General features: G+C 40.4%; 1 protein-coding gene across 2 annotated transcripts in view; it reads right to left on the bottom strand.

The window, feature by feature from the left end:
• Positions 1–14201: 14201 nt before the first annotated feature.
• Positions 14202–24943, bottom strand: part of KCNH8 (potassium voltage-gated channel subfamily H member 8) — a 338959-nt gene continuing 328217 nt past the window's right edge. For both annotated transcript variants that reach the window (XM_070493015.1, XM_070493014.1), the window contains one exon: positions 14202–17180. In XM_070493015.1, coding sequence (XP_070349116.1) covers positions 16473–17180 — 708 coding nt within the window. In that variant the 3' untranslated portion in view covers positions 14202–16472. The remainder of the gene's footprint in view (positions 17181–24943) is intronic.

A 24943-nucleotide genomic window follows, 5' to 3' on the forward strand; every position in this document is an offset into this window, starting at 1 on the left:
CTTGGAATATATCTCCTTATTTGATTTTGCACAGCTTCAGAGAGCTGTGTCTTGAAATGAACAGACATGGACAAACTTGGCAATAAACGTGGTAACAGTGTTTGTAGGACTTCCTGCCTTTCCTGTTTCTATTATGGAGACACAGAGAGCAGGTTCTTCAGGGAAAGACTCCTACTTCTCTTTCAGTTAGAAGTTAATCCTTTTAACTAACCAAGCAGACAGTAGTTCCATTGAGAAAACAAAAGAAATTGGAAGGGATGTGAGAGCTCGGAAGCATAAGCAAGTAATTATCTGACTCAGTCAGGGGGAGGACCAGCCTTAATGGGGTATTGCTTGCTGAATTAGACTGCAAGGAATCAAACATTTGAATCTAACTTGAGATGTAACCAACTTTTGAAACTACAGAAAATTCAGGACCAATTAGTGTTCTTTGTTCTCTCCTGTCATAGCACTCTTAGAAAAGCCCCTGGAGAGATAGTATGGATGTGGATCCATCAATCAATCACAGGGTTGATTCTTTTTCATGCTGCAAGTGATTTGATGATGATTTGGAATATCAAAAATCAATGACTTTGCACAGATATTTATCTCAGTGGTTGAGAGAATATCTGAGGCTAATCCTAATTTAACTTCTAACTCATGTTCTAACCCCAAGAAAGGTACTGAATGCATTAAGCTCTCTTTGAGAGGAGGGAAGTAGAACTGAATGTTTTTAGCTGCTATGGCAACAGGTGTCATTTACATCGTATGGTTTTGTTCCTGGAGAAAATCTACTCAGGAGCAGAAATGAGGACAGGATAGGAGGGGGAAGTGGAACATGTGGTTCCAAGACCTCCTGGCCCAACCTCTGTGCAGAGGATTTAATAGCAATAAAGCCAGAATTCCCAGTGCAGGGAATTTCTAGTCCCACCACTAATTATGTTTGTATACTGATCTACAGCTGAAAAATTTTGAGATAGTCTAAACCATAGTGTCTTTATTCAATTTTCCCCTGATAGATAGAAGATAGAAACTTATATTAAATATAAACACCAGGTATCTTGCAATACTCCCAACAGCACCATATTGAACTGTAAGAGATAATACCATCATCTCAACCTTCTATTTATCAATTTTAAAAACCTAAGCTTTGAAAAATGTGCTATAATTCTTTGGTAATTGTGTAACGGTATAACTAGTTACATAATAACTATTATTTTTTTCCTCTTATTTCCAATGGCTGTGTTGAAAAATCAATGCTCTCTTCTTTTGCCTTGCTCTTTTCACTTCCCACCTTTTTTCCTCCTTCACTTCTTTCCTCTGTATTCAGGTATGGCTGAATTTTAGGTCCGAAACTTCTTTCAGGCTTTGTGTCCACGCTGCTGAGTCAGAACCTGGAGAGTCTGAGGAAGCTAGACTTTGGGTGTGCTTATCCCTAGCACAGCAGCTACATTGCTGCAGATTTCAGGCAGCCTCACAGAACTCAAAGTTAGCCCTAAGTTCTTCTACTGGAGGAACCACTATCCTATGAAGTGGTAAACATGGCAAAGACAGGGAACACAATTTAGAGATTGGCTTGGTGTCAACAAGATTTCTTAATGACATGGTTTCCATAATAGCAAAAATATGATCCCACCTTTTTATTCATTTATATGTTCATTCCCTTATTTACGTTTCCTTATATATGTTCATTCCCTTATTTAAACACATTTATTAAATTCTATGTTGTCTGTGGATATACTGATGAGCAAAATAGATGAGGTGCCTGCTCTCAAAAAGTACACAGTCTGATTAGGAGAGAGTCATTTATCACATAAATAGCACACATTTTTAATTTAAATCCTGTGAAAGAAAATCTCATGGTGATCTAAGAGCATAAACTTAAAAAAGACATTTGAGCTGGGGCCTGAAGGTTGAATTGCCATATGTATCTCACTGAAATTTCCAATTTCATATTAACATTGTTGTAGAACCCAGTCTAGCCTCTGCACACAGGCTGTAAAAAAACAACAAAGATTTAATGGGGGAGAGAATAAAGGCGGATGACAGTGCCTGCCTTTTCACATATAAATTTTATTAAGAGGGGATCCCAGCAGTTCTTACACCCCTTAAGAAAGAACTTAAAGGTCAAAACCTTGCACTGAATATAAGAAAGCAATTTGTATCATCTGGGTAAGAAATCATTGAAAAGAGATCTGAGATCTTGAAAATAAGGCACGAAAGGTTGTCCTGGGCTGGGCTGTGAACCTGTCTGAGAGGTGGTAAATCATCAACAGACTTCTTACTAGGCTCCTCTCTGGTTCTCAGGTGAGCCCAGCACCAGTTATGTGTCACAGTCTAAAGGTGTCAGTAAAGTGGAAAGACATCCAAACTTTAATGCTCAAAATACAGTTTCATACAAAATACTAGAGGCCATTTTCTTCTACTACAGAGAAAAAGCAGGAACTAATCAGAAAAATGAGTAAACACAATCAAGGACAAATTGTTCTTTAGAAATAAAAATAGGGTGATTATCACATGGTTTGACATGGAAGGACTGAGAACAGAGCAGATCTGTAAAGTGTCTTTCTGATTCCATACAGGGAGAAATGGACTCAGAAGAGGGCATATGCCAAGAAACAAAGTGTCATGTATTATCTGATTTGTCATGTATTATCTGATTCATGATCTGACATTGACCATCTTTGGACTTACTTTGGGGATTTTGTCAGGGGTTATAACATCCTAAAGGCGGATGAACTCATGGGATTGTTTGCAGACCTATCTTGGGGCCAAGGTTCATATTAAGTTGAGATTTGATTTCATGATCACGAACATCTTCTCACTCCAACAGCCTTGAAATCATACCTGATATCTAACATACTGTGTAGTATTACTGTATGGTGATATTGAAAGAAACTTGAACACTCACCAAGAAACAACACAACAGGAAGAATCAACCCCTGAAGAAATCTCTGTTTTTAAACATTTTAATTATGTACTCAGTTGATGTTGGGTTTTGCCAAGGGAGAGAAAGAACTGGTCAGCCAAGCAAAATAGGCTATGTCCTTTTACTCACATAGAAAAGACTATGGAGAAGATAATAGAAACAAGGGTGATAAGTAAGCGAGAATTACGAGTTGTTGAGCACCTACAATACGGGCGATATTGTGCTGATGTTTTATATCTAGCATCTCATTTAACTATTAAAACACACACGATTCTTTCTTTTTTCTTTTTCAGAAACTGTTAGGAAACTGAGGACCAGAGATATTATGCAACATTCTCAAATGTCACTTCTCTAGTAAATGGTAGAACCAGAATTAGAACCCAGGAATGCTAGACTTCAAGATCTATGCCTTTTCTAAGCCTTTCAAGGAGGCAAGAGAGAATGTTTGGGAAAGATACTAAGATTCCAGTTCCTAAAGTTCTAAGACTCTGAGGAAGAGATCAGAATGAAATCTTGAAAGCACACAGCTTGAGGAGAGACCATATAACCCAAGATGACATGAGGGTGGTATCAAGTATGGGATATTACTGTAGAAGTGGGTAGAACTGGGAGCTATGAGCATTATTCAATGTGCAATTCGTGAAATTCATTTTATATTCCTACAAAGAATCAAGGAGGAAGGAATGGTATTGAAAAGTTGAGTGATCCAAGGGATGAGCCCTTGAGACTGGATTCTATTCTTGGCTACTCCACTTCCATGTCATGTGACCTCTCTCAGATTTCTTTATGTATAAACTGGAGCTAATAATACTTCAGTTATTGGGATAAGATTGAGATGGAAGCTAGTAGCAATCAGCATAAGATGGAGAGTAGAACCATCTGCATGAGACTTGGAAACCATACAGACCCATCAGCATGGTCAGAGGTTGTGAATTCTGAGATAACTACAGGAAGCAAAAACCTAATCAACTGTATTGTGATCAATCAGCTGTATTATAAACAATCTAATCAACTGTCTCCAGGACCGACTGGAGAAGGGCTGTGTAGAATGAAAGGACAAAAAACCATGAGTGCTTTCCTGTCCTATCCAAAGGAGAGAACGTTGTTTTTCAGTCTTTAGACAAAGAGCCGTTCAACTCTGGATGAAACAGCTTTGAAAGCCAATGAATTCCTTTTTACTTAATGTCATGCTCATCAAGCAACCCTATGACAATGAAGTGTTTGGGTTTTTTGTGCATGTAGCTACTTTTTTGTGAGAAAGAGTGTTGGGGCTTCTGCTCAATTTAAGGGCATACTCCCCCATTCTGATTGTATTAGTTGTCTATTGCTGTATAGCAAATTATCCCAAAACTTACTGACACAAAACAGCATATATTTTATATCACAGATTGTGTGGGTCAAGAATCTGAGCATGGCTTAGCTGGGTCCTCTGCTGCAGGGTCTCTTACAAGGCTGCAATCAAGAAATAAGCAGAGGTTGCAAGGTTCATCTCAAAGTTCAACTGGAGTAGGATCTGCTTCCAAACTCACTCAGTGGTCTTGACAAGATTCAGTTCTCTGTGGGCTGAGGGCTCAGTTCCTCACTGGATGTTGGCTAGAGGCTGCCCTCAATTCCTTGCCTTGTGGTGCTTTCCATCACAGTGAGCCAATGAGAAGAACCTGAGGGGGAGAATGCCAGCAAGAGAGAAGTCACAGTCTTTTGTTACCTAATAATGGAAGTGACGGCACATCGCTTTTGTTGTATTCTGTTTGTTAGAAGAAAGTCACTAGGTCCAGCCCACGCTTGAGGGAAGGGGATCACACAAGGATGTGAACATCAGGAGATGGAGATCACTGGGAGCCACATCAGAAGCTTCCTACCACACTTAGCCATCGACAAACTGTTGTAGCAGTGATAGGAGTCCGCCATGATTACCGAAAACTAATGTACATGATTTCTTATAAAAAATCTAAACTCCCCTTTACTCTGTCAAATTTCCTCTCTGTGAAGGAAAAATTTAGCTGTTTGTTTTTCAATAAATGAATCACAGTAAGTGAATCAACTCTTCTGATATTATTTAGGGCAATAAAAAAACAACCACACTATAGCCTTACTTCTGATGTGGCCTCCATCATAGCTCTGTCTTTGAGCAGCCTGCTCCTGAGCAGCCCCAGTGAATAATGTAAGCCAAAGTCCCTTGACATATGGCTTTCAAAGTATATTTACACTCCATGTGGGTCAATAACCTTGATATTTGGCAGAGGTCTCTGAGCAGATGATGGAAATATTTTCTCTCACATTTAAGCCAACTCCCTCGTGTTGATATTTCAACTTAGAGTATGGGGATGAATTGGGGGCCGGGGGTGGGGGGATGGAAAACAAGGAAGTGATGCGCAGAGGGGAAGGAAAGAAGGGCAGAGACCTTTCTTTGTTAAGTTTCCAGCTTTATAAATAATAAGGGCTTGGTTCTAAGAGAAAGGTCTAGGCACAAATATAAGAATTTGGGGGCCTCAATAAAAAATTCACGTTTGAGAATAGTTCAGGTAGGACAATGTGGGTCACATTTAACTTGTGTCTGCTTTAATGAGAGCCTGAGAAGAAAGGTGTCTGCCTGTCTTGAATGTTTGCGTGTGAATGCCTTGCCATTTTGATTTGGATAGAGGAATAAAACCCTTTGTGCATATTTCAGTTCTTCTTACCACCAGCAGCATTAGAGTTGTTGACTTGGGCAATTCAGAGACTTTAAGCCGTAAGAAAAGATGCCATTTCCTCTGATTTCTATTTTTTGGAAAATAAGGATGGTAATGCTAAGTACTTAGGTTATTTATTTGCTGGAAAATTGATACCCTAAGGTATATAAATATTCACAAGATCCCTCAAAGAGGGCTACATTAAGGAAAGAGGTTAATAATGGTTAAGAAGATTGTATGGAATATGCTGAGTGGAGATCCTTCCCATCCATCTCTGGGTTCATTTGGGACACAGACATTGCACCACATTAAATCCTATTTACATCCCACCTTTGCTACACAGTTGATGGGAGATCAGGAAGCAGAAGAATAGATCTTTTGGAGCAGCTGATTGAAATGTCATTTCATTATTTGCTTTGAATGTTAAATATATCTTATGAAGCCTTATAATGACCAGTCTTTTATCAATTCTCATGCTCATAATGGTCATTGTCTAGACTATCAGGCCTTTCAGTCATATTTTCACAGCAACGATTTGGTGCCAGGCTTTGTCCAGTTTGCTGTGTGGGGAATATAAATCTATGGAAAGACTGACTGTCTGGGAGTGCCTTACAACCCAAAGTGGCTCACGGGTCAGAAAGAAGCATGAGACAAATATGACGTAGAGCTAAGAGCAAGGATTCTGGAACCCATATAACTAGGTTTAATTCCTAGTTCAGACACTTACTAGGAGTGTGGCTTTGGACATGTTATTTACTTCTCTTATCCTCGGTTTCCTCAGCAGTGAAATGAAGATAATAGCAGCAACCACCCAAGAAGATCATTATTAGGACAAAATGAATTGATACATAAAACTCTGAGTATAGTGCCTGTTACTTAATAAGCGTCCATTAGATAGTAGCTATTTACATTTCTTTCTTGTTTGGACTCCTTGTTCAACCTTGCCTCAATAGCCTCATCTAAAAAAAGGCTAATATCTTATGGTCTGACAATATAACAGGTTTATCAGGAGATTCAATAAAAGCACTTACACTTTTAAGGGACTGTGTAAATGTATACGCTTCTTAATAGGATTCGTTTTCCAAGTTCAGATTCAGGACAGGGTTAAGTATGTGCTTACAAACTTCTAGGAGGGTCTGAGAGATCTTGTGATACCGTAGTGTTGGGCAGAGTGTGGTCTTTGGAATCCGAGAGAAAGGACTCTGCTTCTGACTTGCTGTGTAAAATTACATGGTTTCTTAGCCTCTGCTTTCTTTTTGTGACAAAGGGATAAGAAAGCGTATTTTATGGAGTTGCTGAGAAGATGAAAGGAGAGCACGTATTTAAAGTAACTGGCATATAGCAGATAGTAAGAGTCATCTTAGGTTGACGTGAACGGAAGAGGAAAAGGTAAAACATGGAAGGAGGAGAATGGAAGAAAGGCATTGAACTCCAGCATGGAGACCCCTTTACACAAACCCCAATGGTACAACTCAAATCCCCTCAGAACAGGGGACATCCTGGATGCATGTAGTGGGGCATACTCCCCAATTCCGCTACTTCTTATCTCTATTCATCTTATATCTAACTACTCTTTGCTAAATATAGAGTTAGGTGAAATGGCTGGCCCAGCATCAGTCCTGGCATCAGAAGGAAGGAGGGATGCAATTCTCTCTGGTGGTTCTAGAAGCTGGGCTTCTTTAAGCTTTGTGAGCTGGGGCATGAGCTGCTTGAATATTTACTATCCAAATTATTTCTCACTTTTGATTTCCATGCTTCTATGGGCTATCAATGTTAGTTTTGGTCACATCTGAATAAAGTCCAAGTGACCCACTGAATTTTTTTCTTAGTGTTACTTTTCTCTCCTTTCCCCGTAATTGGAAGATCTTAAATCAGAGAAGGTTTCAGAATCCTCCTGGTCTAATTCAATTCACCCCGTACATTGCTTCCACACTGGGCTTGACCAGTAGTCATCCAGCAACTCTTTGCCCACTCAGTTACAATTCCCTTCAAAATGCCAATTGCTCTGCTATGTGCTCAACTCTCAAAAATGAGTTTGTGTCCCCATCCATATTTCCTCTCATCTTTTGGTTTCTGTGTCTGTGAGTTATGCTGTAATGGGAATGTATCCTTTTGATGGCCTTTGAAGCTTCATAAAGCAAGGAGGAGGAGGAAGAATGAATGCTCTGACCTATCAGCAGACTCTAAGACAGATTGTTTTTCTATTTTTAAGAGTTATGAGTGACTATGAACATTGACAGTAATTGAAAGGAAATAATAAATTAATAGCCAGAAGCATATTGATGGGTCAAGAGATTAATTCATTTAGTGGAAAGGTTAATTAATTGGATGTGTATATGATAAAGACATCTCAAGGTGATATTTTAATTGACAGTTTTATCACTAGTGAGGAGGAGAAGAAAGAAAAGTGTGCTATATCAGAGAGGATTTCAACTTGTGTTTTTGGTTCACCCTCTCTGACTGTGTTAACCAGGGTGAGAAAAGCAGATGTGGTTTCCTGACGGTCGTTGAGGGAAGGAAGCAATGACATTCTAGCTGCTAAGCAGAATCTTGTTCACCTTGTACCCCAGCCATTCTCCTCCCTTTCCCGGCTACCTATCAAAACTTGCAGTGAAAGAGATAAAGATATGCTACAGCCTTTCTATTATATGGATTAAAATGGATATATAGCACTTGTTATTAATTGTAGACAAAAGACTTGGTCCTCATTAAAGGAATTTTAGGCAACGAGAGAAGATGTGTATGGACACAGAAGTCAATTCACAACATTCTTACACAGAAGACAAACCTTCTTAAGAAGACCATATGCTAACAATTTTTTAGAAAAAATAATAAATAGTGGTAGCAGTGAAAAAGTTTCTTGTAGGCAGTAATTCTTATGTTTTTTAATAAAAACATTCACTTAAGAATACTATCAAGGAGAATTTTACAATTTGAAAAATAATCTTTTACATGTTGTTCCATTTATAGAATGATCTTCTGTGAACAGTGTTACCTTGTGTCAGACTCACCCCGAAACCCACCTTTCTTTGCCCTGCTGCATTGCCATTTCAGATACTGGATTGGACCTTGTTAATATTTCCCCGTTGCCAGTAGAGGGCGCTGGAGGGACACTGCAGAAGAAAGGGGCTTCTGGTTTCCCAACGCTGCTTGGTTGGCTCCTGTGGTACTCGGTGACCAGGAGCATGCTGGACACCCAGTGATGCTCGCCTTCAGCTTGCCAGTTCTGGCTCCAGCCTCAATCCACCTGCACCGCGGCAGGGGGTTTCCTGTTTGCCCTGCATGTATTTCCCTACCCTCCAGCCTCAGTCCAGCAATTGGACGTTTCTGGTCCAGGCAACTCAGCAAACTTCCCTGCCATTCAGTGGGCTACAATTTCTTCAGCAGTCTGGATCCTAGCTTTGGGGAGGCTTCTTCCAAATTTGCTCCTTCCTTGCCGACTCTTCCTGGCCATAGGATATTTTTTAGCATTCTATTTCATCTCTTCATAGGAGCTAATCCTCTATAAATAAGGAATAATTCTGTATATTAAGTGTTTCCTATTCGAACTACTGTGTGGTTCCTGTCTGTTGGCTGGACCTGATACACACCTCACGCAGCAGATGCTTACTGGTGCCCTGCCCCTATCTGCTGTGCACACGCAGACCTGTGACTCTCTGCTAAGGCTTTGTCTCTGCCTTTGCACGGGGCGGGCCAGGCAACTGTGACATTAACATCTCTGGGAGCAGCCCTCAGCCATTGACAGATGGGAGTTGGAGGATGAATATGCCACTTCCTCCTCCTCAGATGGGGCCACTCATGGTCATATTCTACAATGTCCCCCAGAGCAACATAGGGCCATTAAGCTTCAGTAGCTCACAGTGATTATCTGCTCAATAATACATATTTTATGAACTTCCTTCCCCACCTAGTCTCTGATAGAAAATGAGTTTCCTGGAAGAAGGCTGATATTGATATGCATCTCACTAAACATCTAGTGTATGATAATACTATATTATTATATTCCAACTCCTACCTGGTTAGGACCTACTTCAGCCCATGCTGGTTCCTTTGTCCCCCAGGCTAGAGCACTGGTCTCAAACTTTAGCAGGTGCCAGAATCACCACAGATTACTGGGGCCCACCCCAGGGTTTCACACTCTGTAGGTCTGGGCTGGGCCTGAGAATCTGCATTTCTAACTGGCTCCTGGTGACACTGATGTTGCTGGTCAGGGGACCATATTTTGAGAAGTGCTGTTCTATGCTGTTCTAAAGTTATGTTTTTTCAACTCTGGACGCATCCTGGAGTCACCTGGGAAGTCTAAAGCATTACATATTGGGTCCCTCTCAGAAAAACTAAGTCAAAATCTTTGAGGTGCGGCCAAGAATCTGGTTTTTAAAAGCTGTACAGGTGATTCTAATGGGCAGCCAGAGTCAAGAGCCAATGTTTATTCTGGTGTTTCTAAAAAACTGTACAATGTGCACCTGAGGATCTTGTTAGACTGCAGACTGATTCAGCAGCTCTGGGATGGGGTCCGAGATTGAATTTTTAACAAGCTCCCAGATGAAAGCTCCTGTTGCTGCTCCATGGACTACACTTTGAGAAGCAAGAGTCAGAAATGCTGGCTCCTTCATCCTTTCTCTGCAGATGTGGTTTTCACGTAAGTTAACCAGAGATATACTAAGTGATCCAGGTCTCAGACTCAAATATCTTTTGGGTACTAGAAGCCAGAGGAGACAATTTAATTTTGTTCTACAGGTTGCCTGATCAGATCAGGAGAAGCAATCATGACTCATTTGGGGCGACAGGTCACCATGGCAACTTTCAGAAATCTGTGTTTCAACCTGGCGGCTCCTGGACATCACTGCCAATCACAGCAAAGGACCGCGAAGACACTCAGAGCATTGCCCATGCGGCTGCAGCCCCGCAGGGCCCTGTGTCCCTGAGAGATGCAGCTGCGGTTGAGCCCCTTCCTCAGCAGCAGTTAACACGGACCCCCATTCTGACTTCAGAAATAATTCTCCCTCAGGGCAAATAAACCATAGTGAAGAATAAACTGCAGCTGGAGTTCAGGGGCCTCAGCATTGGCGGAAAATTTACTACAGAGAGCAAGAGAACCTAAGGGACAGGGCACTCCTCGCCCCAGAGGGAATTCCTAAAGGAGAACGGTCCTTTCAAGTTAGTGTTCTTACAAGTTAGGGTTCTTACAAAAATGAAAAGCATGGACACACTTTTAAGTCTCACTTCCTCCTATTTTATTCTGTTGTACTCAAATATAGCACATACGTACGTTCTATTTTTATCAAGCCAACTGTAAAAAAAAAAACAAAAAAAACAAACCCAAACAGTGCCTTAGATTCAGTATTAAATTCCACCTCATTCCCATCTTTTTCTCTCTATAGGGGAAAAACCTAAGGCAGACGGAAATAGTTTTGCCAACAGGATACGTTTTCCCCAGCCGTTTTTTCTAGAATGTACACTTATTTGATTCCCTGGAACAACAGGTGCAGATCCGCTTGTCTCTCCCCTCCTGGGCTGTCCTCGTGTCTTTTGTGAGCCCTTTATTCAGGGCTCTATTGAATGATACAATCCAAGGAACAGATTCTTTCAGGACACAAGCTGCAGGGAGTGACATTTAGCTTATTCCCTCCGGGGGGACCTACTCTCTCCATGGGATACCGAGGGGAAGCTTTGAAGGCATCCGTGTGAAGTGGCAGACATTTCATCATTTCTGCTTCCAACTGGAGGAGCTGTGGGCAAGAGGGCAAGACCACTTGCCACAGGGAAAGTTCCGAGGCTTCTGGCTGACAGTGCTCAGGGCTTCTGGGGCCTGGGGTGGTAGGCGTGGCATACGTGTGTGTGTGTGTGTGTGTGTGTGATTCCTGAAGCAACAGCACATCTCCATAGAGAAACTTTACAGACAAAAAAAGGAGCCTATGTTTATGGAATATACTCATGTTCGTGAATAAATTTTCTCAATCTTTCTGTAGTTGTAAAGAGTTTAAAAATAAGGCTTTAATTCTTAAAATTCAGATAAAGAAATCAGAAGCTACATGGGTTGGGGCTAAGATGGCTGAGAGCTGAGACAGCACGTTTTTACCCTGGTGCCTCCGCAACGACATTTTTATTAAAGGCAAATGTTGACTTGATTGTTAATAACTGTGAGGAACAGACTGTAGGGGCCATAGTATAAAAGCTAGATTGTGACCTATGCAGAGAGAACATCAAAAGGGCTCATTTTCCAGAAGTTAGCCTGGGACACGGGAGGGGAAGAAGGAGGGAGAAAGGGAGAGCAGGGAGATGAAAGAGGGATGGAGAAGATCTAAGGGGAGAGGAAAAGGAGAAAAAGGGACAGCCAGGGAGGGGTTAGGGAAGAGGAGAGGGGAGGAAGGAAGGTGGGGAAATCAGGAAGGGAAGGAGAGAGGAAGATGAGAGGAGGCGGGGAAGCAGGAGAGAGCCAGAGGAGAGGAACTGACATTTGCTTTGCATTCGTTATGTGTCAGGCAGTGTGCTTTCACATAAATTACTTCATTAAATCCTCACAAAGACTCTGCAAGTTAGATGTATTTTAATCCTGGAGTTTTAGATGAAGAAGGTGAGGCTCAGAAGTGTCAAATAACATGTCTGGGGTCCCAGAGCATGGAAAAATGGTTGGAAGCAAATATTCATTTGTATCCCTTCAAAACTCCTGCTCCTTTTTCAGTATCATTTATCTGGAGCATTTCCCTTTGGATGAACTGAAAGAAGTGGGCAAAGGAAGCCATTGGAACAGCCTTTAATAAAATGCCTTTCTTTGAGCCGACTCTGTGCTGAGGCTCTATTTTCAGGGATGATGGTGATCTGAGGGAAGACTGCATTTGGAACACTACAGAATTCTATGGTAAAGGCAATGTCTTACAAGGATGGCCTTAGGAAATGAACTATACACTTCATGAGAAGATACAGCCTTAGCAAGAACTATTTGGAACAAGGTATTTTCATTGCTCTGGGTAAAATCATAATCTCGACTTGAGCAGTTCATTCCACACAAGGGCCCTAAACAGCAATTGTCATTCTCTAACCAAAGAGTTGGCTTGCTTCACATCCAAACATCAGTCCTCCCTATCAGGGAAGAACTGACCAGTTTATGAGACCTCAAAAGGCATTTTCATTTCTTTTTCCTTCTAGAAAATCCAAATGAAACAGAAAAACAAAGATCCACAAGAAGTCAAGAGGTACTAGTGCACGACACATAGTTGGCACTCAACCATTCTTAGTTGAAGTAATGAATGAATGAATGCTCAAAGCTCTCTTGGAGAAAGTGACCGATCACTTTAATGAAAAAAATCACTGATGTGTTAGGAACTGTACGGAAATAGCATTGTACGCAATTGTCAGTTTTAATTGGTTCGAATCTAGTTGGTCTGCCTCTCACAGAACCTTGTTATCTAAGAGATGAGCACACTGCTTAGGATGATGTTTCTAGAGTTTGTTCCCCGGAACACTCATATCAGAATCACTTGGCACCCAGTCTGTATCTTAGGGATGAAGGTCTTGAAATCACTACTTTAATAAGATCCACCGGAACTACATTATTCAAACTAAAGTTTGATAACTACTGATATTAGGGTTAACCAGAGCTCTCTATTATACAATTATAGACTCAGGGCTGTCTATAATGTCTATAATAGAATTTAGATGCTAGCTCACTTACGTATAAATTAGCTAGGACTCAATCTTCTACTACCATAGATTCTAGACCAATATTTCCCACTCTTTAGTGTATATGAGTCACCCAGGAAGTTTACTAAATGGTAGATTCCCAGACTCTATCCAAAGGGGTTGGACTGAAGCCAGACTTTCTGCATTTTAAACAACTACCCCATGTGATTCTGATGCAGGTATTCTGCTAACTTCCCATTAAATACAGAGCCCTTCTGGAAAACAATATTCCTGTCAAAGAATTATGCAACCTCTGACAGAACACTTGTTACTGATTCTACCCCCTCTCGAGGCAAAAAATACCATTTTTGAGTAACATTAGATGCCAGAAATTTCTATGTACCTTGAATCAAAACAAAGTCTTATATAACCTGTCTATCTGGTTCTGTTAATTAGAACTAAACAGAAGAGTTTAGTCCCCAGTAGTATTTTTAAGAAACTATACTTGATGGAGAAATTAAGCCCTTTTCTTCCCTCTGGATCCCTGTTTTGCTCCATCAGCAGAGTGGGTGGGTGAGGAAAATGTAGGGAGCCAAAACTGCATCCCTGATAAGACAAGGGCCTCTGCTATTTGCATAGCAACAATGTTTAGAAAATCAGACATCTACAAAAACTTGGAGTTCTCATTTCCTAGAATAATATCACAACATGAATAAATAAACAAACCAAAAACCCCAAAACATTTCATTCTGAGCTGCCCCAGGTATGGGAGAATCCTGTTTGTCAGAATAATGATGATGACAGAAAAGGTTGATAAGGGAGTAAGGTGGGACTGATTCAGATGAGGCAGGTACTCCCCTGTAAGAAATCATGGGAACCCTCCCTTCTCCTGGATGCTCACTCCTTGTTGTCCACTTGCCCACCCATCCAGGGTGGGCAGCTGGTTCTTATGCCTGCTGAAGTCAGCTGTTAGGAGTAGATACAGAGATGGTGACTGGCTGGAAAATTGTGGGCGTACTTCCAAGCCTTCTGCTGGGACTTCCCTAAATCCTCATTTGTATGGCTAGTTTAAAAGAAACCAACTATTTTAGTTTATTTTATTCATGGATTTCAAAAGAAATTAATTACTAGTAAAGTTTCAAAAGGCTGCAAGAATGGATGGACACGAAGGGAGGGGTACCCAGAGAGGCCATGGGAGTATTGGGTCTATCATTTAAAACAACGTGACTGGGAAAGTTAAAAAAAATCTATGTCCAAATTATTTATTTACCAAAAGGGGATAATAATAACCAGTAACTTTTAGCTTTGAGGATTATATGAGGAAACATAACGTGTTAATTCCTAAACATCTGTTGATACATAGTCAGTACTCAAAAAACAGAATGTCAGTCATTATTAGCATCAGTAATAATAGTGCTAGTTTGCCAGAAGGATATTCACAAACAAACACCAGTTAGTTCTTCTTGAATGGTACCTAAAATGATGACATGGGTCAGGATGAGTAAAATGGGGACTAGAGGTGAATACATTAAATGGAGAAGGGTGCCTGTGCCTCTGTGTTTCCATTCACTTAAGCAGGGACAGATTGAATTTGCGAGGTAGGGGAGTAGAATGCATTGAGTCTGGAGTGACCTGCCTCATAAACCTGGACTGTTTTCATTTTCAAATTAGGGAAGATTTCTTTTCTTTCTGCTACTCTAGCCAATTTTAGGGTATAAGATTCACACATCAGAAGTCTTGCTTAATTTAGATGTTTCTAATGATCCAGTCTCAGATTGTGTACTCTTTGTGGTGGGAAATAAGAACAGGGAAGTCCAGAATGTGAATTCAATGTTTTCTAAGAATGTCCGGGATGATCAGACCCTAAATGTTCTTAAACACAAAACTTAAGTGAAGACATTTAATAAATCATTCCCAAGCCCAACATCTGAATTGGCGTGCTGGCTGAGATGTAGGGAGCATTATGAGTTCTAGACCATCTCCAGCATCCTTGCTGTGTAATCTCTGGGATCCTTTTTTTCTCTGCAAAATGAAAATGAAAACACCTGCTCCACATAACTTGCAGCATTATTGAGCGCTTGAAAGAAAAAAATTAAAGTGCGGATCCAGTGCAAGCTGGCATCACTCTCACACGCCATAGCTCAGAAGTCTTGGCACCATTTTGGAATTTTCATGCCTACAACCTCTCCTGAAAGAGTAGCACAGGGGGTGGATACACCCAAGGTTTTCTCCCTCACTATGAGGCCCAAATGTCTCAATGTAACTGTAATCTCATATTGCACACACCAATTTTGGAGGAGAGACATTTATGCTGGCACAGTGGGGGCAGCCTTGATTCAGTCGTTGACGTGATTCAGCAGAGACAAGGTGGAGCCCTCTCTACCACCATCCCAGAGCTCATGTACTTGACACTCAGTCCACGTTTTTATTTCATCAATAAAATATGACCTCACTTTCCTTTTGTAATCCAGAAGCATGGGGATACATTTGTTGCAAACTGCATGCAGATAAAAGGGGAATTCCTTTTGAAACTATATCCTTTTAACAATAAATAATTTTTGATCTACTTTACATAACGGTAGTGCATTTCTTGTTAAAACAGCGAGCTTTTCTTGTTTTTTACCAAAATGAAAAGAAAACATTCATTTCTTTATAAATATTTTAAATAGTTTAAATACATATTTCATACCAAGGATATAAAAATAGCCTCTCTTTGTTTTGATAAATAAAGACATGTTCATTTACATGGCAAATAACGTGCAATAGCTAACCACTGGCCACCAGCTCTGTGGGACTGATTGTCTAGGAGATGACATGCAGTGATAATTGTCCCTCCGCCTTCACAAAGAGAAAAATAGATCAGCAGGAGCTGTGCACTCCCGAGGCCAACAGTGCTATGGATATTGTTCAGGAATGACAGACAGGCACTCCGGAAAAACCTTTGCTGCATTTCACAAAAGCCACCTGGGACAAAACGAATCCACAAATTCTTTGTCTGGGATTTCTAGATGCTCAGACCCTCAGGGTCTTTGGACTTTTACCAAAGTCTGTCAAACAGACCAGAAAGTTAGTATCTGTACAGGAAAATGTTTCTAGGATCTAGAAAGTGTTCGCTACAATATGGAGGTGGTTCTGCCTCTCCGTGGCTCCTCGTCTCTCACCTGCAGGACACCCAACTTTGCCCAGTCTTCGCACCTGCCAGAGGCAAAAAGGCAAACTCAAGCTGTCATGCAGTGGCGGAGTTGAAATTGGCAGCTGCCTCACGTGCACAAATATCATACGTTTATGGCTTTATTGTTATCTTTCACTTCAGCTGTGCTTGTGACAACTTCCAATGGAAAGTTCTCCAAGGGTTCAGTAGAGACCGGTGCCATTCCTTCCTGGTCCCAAGATCCTGGCAAGTTTTCCAGACTGAAGGAACTCACAGCTCCCTGGCTAAAGCTGCCCTCCTCTGATCTGCTTGGGAGAACCAGGTGCAAAGATGTTTCTGAGGAGGAGCAGACGGAGGACGAGAGGGTCGCCGAAATGGACTGCAGAGGCGTCAGCGTGGAATCTGAATGTGGAGAGATGCACCTTAAAAATTGCAAATGACCTTCTTGGACGACCTGGTAGTGGGCAGGCGAATAATCAAGGTGTGGAGTATGATAAAGTTCACTGTCTGCAGGATTTTGCTCATGTGCTCCAGTTCGTTGGGGGCTGCTCCCCTCAGAGGAGGGATCCACACTCCAAATGTCTGAGGTGACATTACCGTGACAAAGTTGTGCTTGGGGATAAGCAGCACCACCTGCTTGCAAGTGTAGACAAGGTTGGTGCGTACTCCAGGTCATCCTGGTCTGTAAGCTGTCCCTGGAGGGACACACAGAGGTGGTGTGCAGAGAGCAAAATCGCGATGATCGCTGGGGTGACAGAACGTTTTCTAGTAGTTGCATCACATTCCTCATGTCTTTACCTAACTGGGAGACCTCCTGAGTCAATGTTGTTACCTGTGTGGACAAAGCAAAGCAAAAGGCAATAGTCAGAGGTAGATGGTAGTGATTTCAGTGGAGTGAGGGAGGGAAGTGAGATTTCTCAATAAGAAGGTCTGAAAGGTTGCTCCACTTCCAACTCCAGCCAAGTCCAAGGGGTGAATGGGGAGGTTGGGTACCTGATATAAAGCCATCCTCATTTTAAGGGATTCTAGAGAGACACAAATAGCTGGCATTCTTAATCAGTGATTCTGGGGTTCTTGAACAAAATTAGAGATGTGGAGTCAGACAAGAAAGTCAAATAGTATATGATCTTACTTACATGTGCAATCTTAAAAAAAAAACCTCAGAAAAAGAGATCAGATTTGTGGTTACCAGGGGGGTGGAGGAGGGGAATTAGTTGAAGGTGGCCAAAAGGTACAAACTTTATAAAATAAATAAACACTGAGGATGTAATGCACAATATTATTATAGTTAACACTGCTATATGGTATATTTGAAAGTTCCTAAGAGAGTAGAAGGGTTCTAACCACAAGGCAAAAAATTTTTTTCTTCCTTTTATTTTTGAATCTGTATGAGGTGATGGATGTTAACTAAACTTATTGTGGTAATCATTTTACAATATATGTAAGTCAAGTCATTATACTCTACACTTTAAACTTATACAATGCTTTATGTCAATTACAGCTCAATAAAACTGGAAAGAAATTAGAGATGTGGGTCCATCACCTCTTGTTTCTCAATTATGGACAGTATCTTTTGCTTCCTCTGAGTTAGTGGGATGCACAGTATGGCCACCAATCAACTCAGACACCTCAAAAACACGTGGAGTGGAGGGTATTGTATGCTAGCACTCAGCACATCTGTCCCGAGGAAATGATAGCTGTCACTTTTCTCGTTTTCTGTTCGAGAGCTATGCTTATTATAGGTTCAGAAATGCACTGGCCTTCAGTGATGGTGAGGGTGGTAAGCAAGAACTCACAGCGGATTTGCTAGGAAGAGAGTTTGTGGAAAAAAGGAAAGCTACAAAATGAGAAGGAAAGCTAGAAAATGAGAGTTGGAAAAAAATGAAAAGACGTGCAAGGCGGGAGAGTACAGATAAGCAGAGTGGGGACCCAACCGAGAGCGCTGGGATCTGTCTGGAACCCCGTGGAATTATAACCCGAATTTTGTGTTATGTGCTGTATCCACTTTGCTGGGTGAGACATTTAGTTTTGATCAGATTTTCAAAGCAGACATGACCCTCAAACACTTAAGAATCACTCAAGAGTCCTCCTTATTCATTTTATTCTTAAAATCAATAGCGAAATTCTCCAGAGGGTTTATTTTCCTAAAAACCACATCACTTTTTTAACCATGGAAGACCACCAAAAGGATTGAATTTGTCTTGAATCTAGCTCTTCTGGAGCGTTTATATTCTTCAAGGTGAAAAAACCCTGCATTTCAGAAAGCAGCGCACACACATATTTTCTAGTCTTTTGTTAAGTTCATGACACTAACATGTGTCGTAATATTTTGCCTTCATTGCTATAAGACTATATTTTGTAAAGGACTTCCAATGACTTGATTTTATTATCACGAACCACAAAACTCCAGTACAAGCAGCTGAACCCATCGGCCCATTACCATCAGTAAACAAAACAAAAGAGCAGTTCAACCTCAGTGATGCCAAAACCAAGATTGCTGTTTTGGGTAGACTTTTTTCAACATTTATGGATACATTCCTCATTCATCCAGCAACTTCATCCAGTCCACTTTCTATGAGCGCATTCTGAAACTAATTCTCCCTGGCAGGCCCATCAGGAGGTCGTGCCGCTCAAATCAGGCATTTTAAAAAGGCCAGAAGGAGGTTTTTCCATGGTTCAGGCAACCAACTGGTAACACCTGCCTTGAAATTGCCAGGCCAAAACTATTTCTGCCTTGCTGCTAGCATGGAACTCGAGAGACTCCATTGAATACTTCTCCAGGCTTTGCAGCAGATCTAAAACTTCTGGCGACAAAAAGATACCTCTGAGCCTCATTTAAGAAGTGAAACAGTGAATCTGAAAAAGATTCTATGCGTTTTGAAATTTTCACTGCAGGTGTCAATTTCGTCCTCTGCCAAGGCTCAATTCTAAAGTGTGTGGATCACACTTAAATCTGTGTCTGGATCTCAGCACTGCAGACTTTCACTCATGGGCTCCATCTTGAATTGATGAGCTTCTCTATCAAAATTTTAGCAGAGAAGCTGACACTAAATGAGATGTTTGAAAGGACATATTAGCCACCCATTCTTATAGGTTGTCTAAGCTTAGTTCCTGTATCAAATTCACCAGGGCTGCATTAACTCAGCTCCCAATAAAAATCCTTTCAATTGGCCTGTCATTACGACTGAATAAAGACACAGTCTTTGAAGAACGATTTTGCATTTTAGGCACATAAGCAATTATGTTATTCAATAAACGTTTGAAGAAATTTATAATACAACGTGCTTTCAGATACATTTCCCTACTGGATCTATTAACAGCGCTAAGGTAGGCAGGACACATTATTATTTCCCCACCTGGAAAAAGAGGACACTAAGAGGCAGAGGTTAGATGACATTTAAGGTCCCTTATTTCATAAACGACAATCTTGGGTCTAGAATTCAAGCCTTCTAAGCTTGGTGCCATTTTTATTATAGTACATTACCACATAGAAAAGGAGATGTTGCTTAAGAGCTGAGAGATTTTTGCTAACATGGTCAGAATTTGTGAAGAGTACAAAGGATAATAAAGGTAGCCTCATGTGTAAAAGCTGTCTGAAGTGTTAATTTAACATCAAATAAGCAAATATGTCGACTCTAGAAAAATGGGAGACTGATTAGCACAGTAACATTTCTTCAGAGAAAATTATATGAATGCAGCAATAACAAAGAAGGTTTGCAATACAGGAAAACCTGGAATTGGACAATATGTTAACAGATATGTTTCTGATGAACTATTTTTTCCAGCTTTCAAAATAAACAGATATTTTTCCATGGTTGAAATACCATTCCACGGCCACTTTCTTGACATCTAACTTTTACTGTGGATTTGCCAGAACATTGAGGCCATGAACTCTAAATGGGAATCCAGAGTCTTAACTGGCTCCAGAAATGTACATAAGCATTAACATTTTCAGAAAACAAAATCACTATAATGGCTTGAACTAAAAGGAGCAAAGAGACCTTTCTTTAGCTCTAGAGAATGATCAGTTTATGTTAGGGAACATTCCTGTCACTGTGGACACGCCCCTGCACCTTATTAAAGTTACATGAGGGAATTAATCCATATTAGGTAAGATATTTTCCCCCCTTACAAGAACAAAGCAGCTGTCACAAGAAGAGGTGGCATCTCCTGGAGGTGGAGATGCTAGTGACACTGAAGGTGACAGCATGCTGCCACAGAAAATGCAGTAAAGTTTTACTGCACTTTTGTTTACTGCTTCCTGCTGGGCTTGCTAACAAAATTCATTCTGAAAAGAAAAGACCTTGGTCTTAAATATAGAAAGTAAAGAATGCAGTGTCTCTGCTTTCTAAGGAAGACGAGGCTCAAGACTTTTTCACAGCACATAAGAAGATGTGCGTTTGCTAAAAGAGGTTGTTGGGGCTACTTTGTGAACAATTCTCCATCCTCTTATGGAGCCGGATCTTCAAAATACAACTTAAAACTAGAGTACTGCAGAGATAGGTCAATAAAAACAAACAGAAAAATCATTCAGATCAAATGGACCAAAGTTTTCCCACTTACCTCAACAACTGCTTAAATCTTTAAAGGTTTTCTGTCACTCATGTGAGAAAAAAAATATCTTTTTTGAGCAGGTATTACAAAGCCCTCCACAAGCCCCAGCTCATTATTTGATGGTCACATTTCCCACACTTTCCCCCTGGCACACCATCAGACCAGAGACAGCAAGAGCCTCAGCTCACGCTTGTGAGTGCTCTTCTCTCTGCCTGTAAATTTCTTCTTTCCCTTCAAACTTCTTCTGATCCCTTGTTTTCTCTGTAGAACTTCTTCCTGGCAGCTCATTGATATTCACATAGCAGTTTGAGTATCATATAGGACTGTCTGCCCCCAACTAAGCCATAAAGCCTTGAGGGTAGAAACTGTTATTTATTTCAGTATCTCCTGGACCCACAGGACTCCCAGAATACAACATGTCCTCAGTAAATGTTGAATGTCTAAATAAATGCAATTCCTGTCATTTTGAAGGACTTGGTTCTCATATCATCTTAAATTCTTATCTTATTTTGTCTTACGATTTCACCATAAATATGTTATATTTATATCTCTTTGATCTTATAGTGTTTCCTTCATAATTGTAGAAAGAAGTCCCTTTTGGCCAAGACTTCTGCTAGACTTCACTTATCTTAGCACTTTGTTACTAGTTCCAGCATAAACTTGATTTCCATGGGTAGTTTTAATCCCTTGGCAAAATTTTCCCTATTTATTGACTCCCATTTCTCATGACTACATTGTGAGTGTCAAGGGACAAATCAATTAAGTTATTCAGAGTTGTTTCATCAGTAGAAATCTGGCAAACTTTTTTGCACCCCTGGTTGCTGCCCTGGATTTTAGATGTGGCCTTCTGATGATTTCTTTTTAAGAAAGATAATAGATAAAGAAACCATAACCTAATACACATTATTCTCTTTTTCATCTATTGTTTCATTTTCTTTATCCGTTTTTTCCTCCTCCTTCTCCTCCTCCGTCTAATTCTTCTATGAGTAGGAATCCATCCATCTGGAATTGAAAGCTGTTGGCCAAACCAGTTCACCATCACCATCTGCGTAGCCAATTGTTCGCATTCAAGATTTCTCTATCCCTTCCAAAGTCCCAACTGTCAGAAAGAAGTGATGAAAACACCATCTGTGCTTCCAAGTGGTTCAGTTTTCTATCCAAAACTTTGGAGCACCTAAAGATTCTTCCCTTCTCCGTTCTGCCAGCATCATGCATTTAACTATACAAATCATTAAGCTTTCAACAAGTTTTCAGGTACTTGCTCTTGTTGAGCAGCACCTTCTGTCATGAATAGAAATACCCCTGTGACAAGAGACTGTCAAATGTCCATGATAATCCCACACTGATCTTTCCATACTACTCAGAAGGGAATCATTAACTGCCACAATTTTTCTATCTCTGCCATATCCAGGCTTCCTCAGAACTTCCGTTAGCTTGGAAATAGTCATTGCTGCCTATGTTTCCAGAGTATCGGGCTTTTTCCTCTCATGCTTAATTTGCTCCATTGATGTGATGTTACTTCTCAGCCTCCTCTGAGTCATGTTTCCACAAGGGCTTTGTTGTGAGGATTAAATAATGCAATGGATGTTAAAGTTTAGTCTCCATATAACTGGTATTATGTCAGAATTTCAGGTGTCTTGATTTGATAACGCAACACAGGCGCTCAGCTTAATTGAAAACTTCTGCATGATAGAGAATACTAACACAGGAAACATTTAGCCCAAAGAAAATAAATGTCAGTTATCTGTATAATTCCTCTTCAGCCTCAGTATGGAGAGAGAAACCATTCCTGTTAACACTTTTACATAATTAATATTGGAAGGAATAGTCTCCAAGGTTTAGCATTGCCTTTTCTGGATCTTTGCGGTATCAAATAGTAACAGCAATAACCAGAGTCTTTGAAAAATGTTGTTAAGATCTGGTATTTCCAGTTAAGGTTTTGAGTAATTGCAGCCAGATGGATTGAGAATTCTCTATAAAGAATGTGTGAGCCATAATACAATGGCGTGCAGCTTGGTGTTGACCAGAATTGAATAAGAACCAATATGGGGCTGGAGGGGGGCAGGTATGACCAGTCTTTATTGTTCTTTAATATAGCTCAAGCCCCTGTGCCAGTCCTGCCGTCTATAAATCTTTGCTGATAGTTGAATAATTGAATGAACAGTAAGTTGCCTGACAATTTCTCAGTATGAATTTCCATTATTTTCATTTGAACTTAAATAACTTTCACCAATCTCCCCTAACTAATGCTGCAAGAACACAGAAGTATCACTATACCTCTAGCAGGTAAGAATGTTTCATATGATCTCGGTGTCTCATGGAAGTCTCCACAACTTCAAAATGGGAGATTTTAAAACATCGTCTTATTATATCATTTAAAGAATCCATCTGTGGTGCTGGTGACCTATTGTCCCAGTAACACTGTACACTGCCGGCTTTTACAGTTAGATTGTGTGCATTTTGGGTGCAAACACAGATTTGCTGTTCTGGTGTGTCTTTGGATTGTGCCTTTTGGGAATAGGAATGTGAGTTTCATAATGAAGACCAGAATGTGTCTTTGACAATATCTTTCATCTTATATTATTCATGTTTTACATTTCTCAGTCTTGGCTATTGGTATGGTATGATTCATTGACTCTGAGTATAACTGGAACTTCAGTTGATAGACAGAAAAAATGTGATTTCCATTTTTGTGCATTCAGTGAGCAGATGGGGAATGCATCTGTTGATATAATCTCCTTAGTTTGAAGAGTTCTTGACCTGTCACTCAATTTTTGCCAAACATGTACACATTTTCCTTCTAGACACAATTTTGCTAAATTCAGGGGTACTGATTACACCAATCCTCTCCCCCTGCCACAAACACATATACATTTTTACAAGCTCTGATTCAGGTAATTAAATGGTCTTTCATTTAATCCTTTGTTATGTTGCACATTTATCATGGCATTTAGACAAGTTCAATCAAACTCCATAAGCAGGCAAAACAAAAAAGAGGATCGGCATAATTTCATCCTTGTGTCTTTTGCTTCACAAAGTATTCAAAAACAAGTGACAGTCTTTTATATCTGTCAGCTAAAATAATAATCATCCTCAGCATTTGCATATATTTCATCCAAATGAGGATCTCAACCCTGTTACTAACAAAAGTTGTAAATCTCTGTCTACAGCTGGAGAGACTAGAATGTTGCAAGGTGAAGTGGCTTATTGGAGGTCACACAGGAATAATACCAAGGGCTTTACTTTTGCAGGTGCATCTGATGCCTCTTAAATTGCAACAAGAGAAGAATTACAAGTCTAGCATTACCAATAAAAGATGACCAATTATAGTCTTGAAAGTGATGACGCCAATGGTTTCATTGAGTTTCTACAAGCTCAAGCCTTTGGATGCAACTTTATTACTTTAGCTGTGCTAAGGTAATCCATTATTTATCAACCCTTTGGTTGCTTTTTTCATCTATTTTCTTGCTTTCCATGAGAGTTTGATTTGTATCTGAGTTGCTCTTTAGCTAAGGGAGCCTCACTGCCATCAGTGAACACCAAACAAAGGTCTGTCTCCTCTCAGAATACCAACTGTGTATAAGAAAGTGCTTGTCAAGATGTAATGCACTTAGGAATCCTGGGAATCTGGACACAATGCACGTTCAGAGTCAGTAGGTGTGTGGTGGGGCCTGGGATTCCGCATTTCTAACAAGCTCCATCGCTGCGAGTTCATACTCTACAGGGTCAGACCACTGGCTCCTATTCTTAAGGATCTAGTCCCTTTGGTTAACTCCTCATGCACTGATCTTTCAGTAAGAATTTAAAATTTAGTCTTGCCAGCTTTTTTCAATTCCTTCGGCAAGTCTATAGTTGGAGTTTTCCATTTGCTTAGATGGAAATCTTTCAACAATCTTTCAACAATATTTTATGGTTTTCAGTGTACAGTCTTGAACTTCCTTGGTTAAATTTATTCCTAAGTATTTCATTCTTTTTCATGCTATTGTAAATGGGGTTGTTTTCTTAATTTTTCTTTCTGACAGTTGGTTGTTAGCGTATAGA

Source organism: Equus asinus, chromosome 21 (genome assembly GCF_041296235.1).
Source record: "Equus asinus isolate D_3611 breed Donkey chromosome 21, EquAss-T2T_v2, whole genome shotgun sequence".
Lineage (NCBI taxonomy): Eukaryota > Metazoa > Chordata > Mammalia > Perissodactyla > Equidae > Equus > Equus asinus.